This window comes from Silene latifolia, chromosome 11, assembly GCF_048544455.1.
Source record: "Silene latifolia isolate original U9 population chromosome 11, ASM4854445v1, whole genome shotgun sequence".
Classification (NCBI taxonomy): Eukaryota; Viridiplantae; Streptophyta; class Magnoliopsida; order Caryophyllales; family Caryophyllaceae; genus Silene; species Silene latifolia.
The window spans coordinates 2,440,373-2,447,623 of NC_133536.1; the positions used below are offsets into that span (position 1 = coordinate 2,440,373).

The window sequence follows — 7,251 nt, forward strand, 5'->3', positions numbered from 1 at the left end:
ACCGAAATATTTAGTTCACCTAACCTCAAATTCTGACTCTATTACTGGACGTTCATAGTAATAAGATGTACACTAATTATTACCTTGATAATTCAACACCCTTCATAACTCGAGGGTGAACGTATTAATCATACAATTAGTTACCACTTATTTAAACACTACAATGACACCATGCATAAATAAATAACGACACAAATTATAAAATAAGAACGTCTAACAAAGTGTGGAGAATCCTCTTATTGCTAAGCACTACTCATTTATTATTATAAATAATTGAGTAGTTTTAATTTTAAAAGGATTATCTCACATTGTAAGACGATTTTAAGAGGTAGGTAACTCGAGAACATTGAAAGCTTTCTTGAAGTACACGGTAGTAGGATGCTCGGTGATACCTAAAAGTCCATCCTTATGTATTCCAACATTAAACCTCTCCTCTCCCCAAGGCGTAGGCGAAAACTGTAACTCATACATAGGTTTTAAGGACTTGTCCCTCTTAGTGATGAAAAAAGGTTCAGGGATCGGCAGGGTAGACACACCACCGGTGGTGAAGTAAAACTTTCGGGTTGGGTCCAGGGTCTGTCTCCATATCAGAGATTCGTTGCACGGTGTGGGGCCCTTAAAGGTTAGGACAATGGGAATGTTAAGGTCAACGATGGTGGCGCTAATGGCAACATTGATTTTAACAGGGGTACCAGGTGAATTTTCAGTTTTTTCTGGGGTAATGTAAAGTGGACATTCCTTATGTTTTTGGGTGTAGGTAAAACCACTTGTAGTGGTTATCGGAATAATGTAATACTCCCCTCCATTAAGTATAAAGTCCCCGTCAATATCGACGGGAAGTACAATTATAGCAGTGGAGGGTGGGAGGATTGAGAGTAGGACTAGAGTGATTGATGCTAAGAAGAGGAAGGAAGACATTTTGAGGAGTTGAGGGTGTGAGAATTAAGAAGGAATGGTAGTGTTTTTATAGTGGAGTCAGGAGTGGCCTCAATTTGTAGGGCATGAAGTAATTGTTAAAAAAATGGATATGCCCAAAGTTTCACAATCTTAAATTAATTCAAAAAAAAAAAAAAAAATTGAAATTGATAAGCGACATCGATTTCATTTTCAATAATATTCCTGTTTAATATTTTATACAAACATATTTAATAATTATTATAAAAATAAAATATCTTTTGTTAAATTTTTATTTTCGAAAGAAAATAATTACATATAAATGTAAAAAAGATAGTTAAAAATGTTGTCTCAAAGTCAACGAAAAATTCAACAAAAGCATTATAGTAATATAGTATAAAGAAAATGGACAATCATATTTCTTATTTTCTCTGTTCCAGACAGTAATTGTCTATTTCTATTTAGTAATTGTCTATTTTTATTTAGAGGGTAACCGTATGTGAAGAATCTCATATTATCACACATGTGAGTGTCCCACATTGAAGGAGAAAGAGATATTGTACCACTTTATAACCAAGGGGGCTACTCCTCCTATGGCCGATTGGTTTTAGGATGGAACATCCCTTGTGTTGTTAAGTGACTCGTCTCTCCTCCATTCGGGTAAGGCTCAGGTCCATTTGCATGATTTAACATGGTATCAGAGCCCATGGCTATAGACCTAGGTATGATGATTAACTGGGCCATTGTTTGCCAGCTGGAGCAGCTGGAGCCGAGGCTTTGTGTACCTCTTATTTGGCCCAGTCTGAGCTTGTTTGCAGTTTGTTAAGTGGCTCGTCTCTTCTCCATTCGGGTAAGACCCAGGCTCATTTGCATGATTTAACACTGTAAGTCGTTATATATTTCTAATTTGCAAATAGTTTTACCTTTTTTTTTTTTCCATTTTCTCACTTATACACCCATATTTTAATTTTAAAATATTTTTTTCTCTCCATTGTTTTAAATATTATTTTTATGAAACGACTATAACTATTAAATCGTACAAAATTTAATATGAACCATTTATAAAAAAATGGATGTCCATTTACTTGGGTAGAATCCGGAATTCCGGACCGCTATAACGTGGCATGCAAAACGTGCACCAATATGTGGTCTTGTATCCAATAGGCCCCAGGCTTTCGTTCTCAATCCGCAGCGTGTAGCCGTGTACGTGAGCCAAGATAACGGCTTTGTTATAGTTTTGTTGTGACATTGGTTTGACTTAGACTACTCTGGTGACTTACTGGTCGGCAATTTGGTTAGGATAATAGGATTATTCTTCTCCAATGACGTCGCGGTCAATTCTTTTAAGTTTTTTTTAGCATAAAAATCGAGATACAAAGAGAGGAGTATATGCTACAAGGAATATGGAATCATTATAACAGTAGAATTCACAATTTGACAATAACGTTAGAGTCTGGAAATTAAATATAAATATGGTAATATTGTACTCCCTCCGTTCCAGTGATATGTTTACACTTTTCTTATTTCTCCCTCACAAAATAAATGAAGTGTAAACATATCACTGGAACAGAGGGGGTAATAATTTTAAGATTCACATTATTCTCAACCTCGAAGAAAATGTAAAATGTAAAAGTGGTGTAGGTAAGACCACTTCGTCCACTTGTAGTGGTTATCAAGAGAAGAGGAGAGTACATGCTCAAGTATTTAAAAATGTAAAGAATTGATCGAAAAATAAAATATACTATATTGTAATTCTAATGCTCTAATTTTCATAAATGAGAGAATAGTGATATGAATTATTAATTACATTTATTATAAAAAAAGGCTGAAATGTTGGATATTGATTATATTAGATTTTAAAATCTTACTAAATGACTTTGTACCCCCAAACCTATCGAAAAATAGTAAGGATTAACTAGTTATAGTAATTAGGCATCCGAATACTAAGAGGATAACACTCTTCGTAGTTTATTATTATTAAATGTAATTAATAATTCATACATTGTAAAGTGGAACATTTGGTAGTATGACAAGTATGAGATATTTATTATTAAATAATTATTTGTGAAGGGTCATATCCTTGATAATGTCTTGTATTGTTCGGTGGTGTGAGTCGCGGTCCTATCGGACACTAGGGGTGAGCCATAGGCCCTCTAGTTGCGATATGATCGTCGGGACCGATGTTCCCATCCGTACTTATGGTGAGATGCAAGCCATAAGTATGAATGTGACATTAGTGATCCCGTGTCTTATGACATTCTATCGTGTTTATGTTCACATGATCATTCTTACTCTTATTGTGACTCAAGTGTGACGTTTTACATTGTGTGACGACTTGACATTCCTTTTTACTCCTTCGGACCTTTGGTTACGAGTGTGTGCCATGTTTCCAGATTGGGTTATCTTTCCTCTTTCGGACCTTTGATTACGAGTGTGTGCCATGTTTCCGGATTAGGATATCCTTCCGCCTTTCTTCGGACCTTTGGTTACGAGTGTGTGCCATGTTTCCGATTAGAGGTTACTCGACCTTTAGTTACGAGTGTGTGCCATGTTTCGAGTCATGGATACGATTGGTATATCGTATGTCGAATCGGGTGACGTCCATCCCGAGAGTCTGGATCCAGGTTTAGACTAGGACCGTATTATGATCGTCGTCCTACCAGGAGGTTGGAGTCTAGGATGTAGTCTTGTGTGTGGTATCTCGGACATGCTTTAAAGGTAGCCTCTGAGTCGGATACTCCGTCTACACTTTGTGTCGTTCTTACACTTGTTGAGTCGGTCAATATGAGTTGGTTGACTTGGTTGCTCCATGCCCTTGATTGCATGTTTATTCTAACATATCATGCCTATTCTATTAAGAAAGTATTATGCCTGTCTCATCATGATTTTCATTATATCTTCTTGTCCTTCATTATCTACATGTGATGCATGACTAATATGTTCAATTAAGTGTTTGTTACTTGCATTTCGACATATTGTGGCTGGGAGAACCTTGAGTTACTCCCCACTGACTGTGGCGTTCATGTTTACATGAATGACAGGTGGTGAAGATGCTTACGTGGGGAAGACGTGTGGGCTAGCGAGAACTAACCCTTGGACCTTAGTTTGCTAGTTTAGAAACCCTTTATTTGTTTATTCGTGGGATATCTTTTTCCCGCTTTCTAGACTTGGGTTGTAATAACCTAAAATTGTCTATTGTAGTATTTGTTTCATTTCGTTAGTGGCACCCGCGTGCTAATCTTTAGCTAGTAATTTAAAAGTTTTTAAAATCTCACAAACTTCCGCTTTAATTTATTAGTTATATTTTCTGCTTTATCGCGGGGTGTCACATCAAGTTTACTCCTCAAGAGAATATGTTAGTGCGTACTACTCCGTGTTACACAACTAAGCAAAAATGAACAATAGAAAAGGATTGTTAATAATTACAGTAATTATAACATGAAACATGATATAACTAATTTCATTTTTCATCATTCTTATTGTATAAGACAGTTTTATATCAATTATTTGATATAAAGCAAAACGACATTTTTTTGTGTTACATTTTCATTAGTCTATGACAATCTCAAATTACTATAAAAGACATTAATAATCTATTATGAAAAACGCAATATGTAAGATGTCTCACATTAACCTAATAGAGAGATCGTTTAATAGCAAATTTAGTGATAATACAATGGACCCCAATCCATTTCACTTGATTCCAAAACAATAATCAACCAAACTTATAAGTTACAAATTGACTATAGATATTTGACTTGGGTTGCGCTATGAGTAATAGGTCTCTACCTTTAACCTCTTAGATTTGAAGTCGCTCACTTTAAGTTCAGATTAGCTTTTATTACAGGTTCAATTGAGAAAAATTTAGCGTCTATAAGTTCAGTGCATAAAAGTTAAGCTCTTTTAAGTTTAGTTCAAAATATTAGCTCAATTCATACCCATTTTTCTATAAGTTAAGCTTATAAGTTAAGCTTATATAAGTTCAGTTAAGCTCCTATAAGTTTAGTTCAGAAAAATTAAGCTTATAAGTTCAGTTTATCTTCTATATATCCAGCTCAGTAAAATTAAGTTCAAAAGAACATGGTCGCCCTAGAGTATTATTACATCATAATTTTACGATATTACAAACAGGCCCGGGCATTTCCCGGGCATTAAATCTAGTAAATATATATTTGAGGCTTTTTTCAAGCGACGTGGTAGTCTTCAACTTTTTAAAAATACTTAATTAAATTTTAAAATTAATTACTTATAATTTTTTTATTAGAATTAGGAAATAATTAATCATTTACAATTTTCCTATTAGAATTAGAAAATTATTTTTTTTAATATTTGTGCACTTATTATTTTAAAATTACTTTTTCCAACTTTTATATTAGAATTAGAAGATTTTTTCTTAATATTCGTGTTTATTTAAATATATGAAAATTTCGATTTACTATAGAAAAAAAAACTTAGATATTTTCATAATCTCCAATTTTATACGCATTATTCAATATGATAATTCACAACATAAAACGTTTGTAAGCTCAATTTTTTTAACACTTAAAAATAAAATTAAAAATTAACATTAAGAATAATATATAAATAATGTTTAATAAAAATTAACTTATATATAAAATAATATAGAAATAGAGTTTACTACTGTAACTATCTAAACATCATATTTTAAATATTATATCAATAACTTAATAATAGTTTCAAGTCTTTGTAATTAATCCAAGTGACTTAATTTTGTTTATTACTAACTACTCTCGAGAATGCAAATGAATTCCATAGAATTTTATCGTTCTAAAAAAAATTGTTAAAAGACCCGATTGCTTCCTATGACAAGCTGAAATTAATCATTATACGATCCATTCATTGTGTATTTTATGATTATGAGAGCAAGCATGCCCATTTTATTTCATCATTAATAATTTCTTGACCCTCGTTGAACTTTTGCTATAATTGCGTATTTGCCTATATCATTTTAATATCTAGATTTGCACAAATTTCTTGGGATGTCCAACCTGTACTACACACGTAGTAATTATATACTCTGTATTAAACAACATTTTTTCTAAGGAAGTTTGCTTCAAAAGTACACGATAAGTTAGCTTAGAAAAAAAAAGTTAAGACATTCCTCACGTCCCATCATTTATTTATCCTTTTAATTTCTATGAGGAATATATTTATCAAATGTAAAAAAAATGACTGGTACGAAGATCGACCTGGCAAACGAGTAGGCAATCAGGTTAGGTTCGGGTCGGGACAATTCAGGTTTTCAAGAATTTGGTTCGAAATGGGTCGGGTTGGGTAAGTGGTGGAGTTAGGAGGGCTAGCAGGGGCGAGGGCGGTCAAAAATTTCATTGTTTTAGTTAAAATTTTCCACCTTTTAAGAGTTTACCTTAAACCATTACCCGTCCGCCCACTACTGAGAAGTTTCGCCCCCGTTGGGGTTAATATTTGGCTCCGCAACTGGGGCGGGTTGTTTCAGGTTCAAGTCATTTTCAGATAGGTTATTATCACAGTATTTAGGGATAGCAGTCAGTTCCAACAATAAACATTATAACCCTCATGTTTTTCCTCATATTCATTAGTCACCATGCTTATATTGACCTAATAATAAAAATTAAGTTATTTTACAAAATTATTAATATGTAGATAAAAAAACATTTGAAAGAAGGAGTGCACGCACATAAAAAAAATATTTAGCAAAGGAACGGTGTCAACAATGGAAATAAAATGATTTTCAAATCTAAAATCAAATTCACACAAAGATAACATAGCAATACGTAATATATATTTATTAGTAAGATTTGCACAAATAGTTACACAATAACACAAGTAGTAAAGTACTATGTATCTTATCAGTAGTATAGTTTAGAAATATAATATCATAAGTCATATCATATATCTCATATTAGTTCATCGTTGACTCTTCTACGTAACAAGGACATGAAACAAGTAAAAAATAACGTAAATAGATACAGAATATAATGCGTTTGATCGGGATCTCTCAAAATAATCATATACTCCGTAGTATGAAAAAGAATAAATAAAAATAAGACAAATATAGGTTAATTATCATCATCTTTATCATCTTTTCACATATTCCACGTCCCCACATTAATATGGTATAATTATTATTTTATTACCCTGCAAAAACCAAATGAGGTCTTTACCTCAAGTTGTTGCCTATTTTTTTTTACTGTGAATTGATTTCTTCTAATTTGACAAAATTTATTAGGTTTCGATTCAAATTGGGCCTTCATGACCACTTGGACGGATTTTTCTCTCTCTCTTTGTGGATAAATGTTTTCTTAATTACGTTTCTTTATATGTTGACATCCGTTTATGTATTCAAACTGTAAAGCC

General features: G+C 33.0%; 1 protein-coding gene across 1 annotated transcript; it reads right to left on the reverse strand.

Annotated features, from left to right (window-relative positions):
* Nucleotides 1-321: 321 nt before the first annotated feature.
* Nucleotides 322-918, reverse strand: LOC141612587 (kunitz trypsin inhibitor 5-like). Its single transcript, XM_074431396.1, has one exon. It carries the CDS (start codon nt 916-918, stop codon nt 322-324), a length of 597 nt encoding a protein of 198 aa, XP_074287497.1.
* Between the last annotated feature and the right edge of the window lie 6,333 nt (nt 919-7,251).

Coding starts and splice junctions, on each gene's coding strand:
- LOC141612587 (XM_074431396.1), bottom strand. CDS start 918: ATGTCTTCCTTCCTCTTCTTAGCATCAATCACTCTAGTCCTACTCTCA.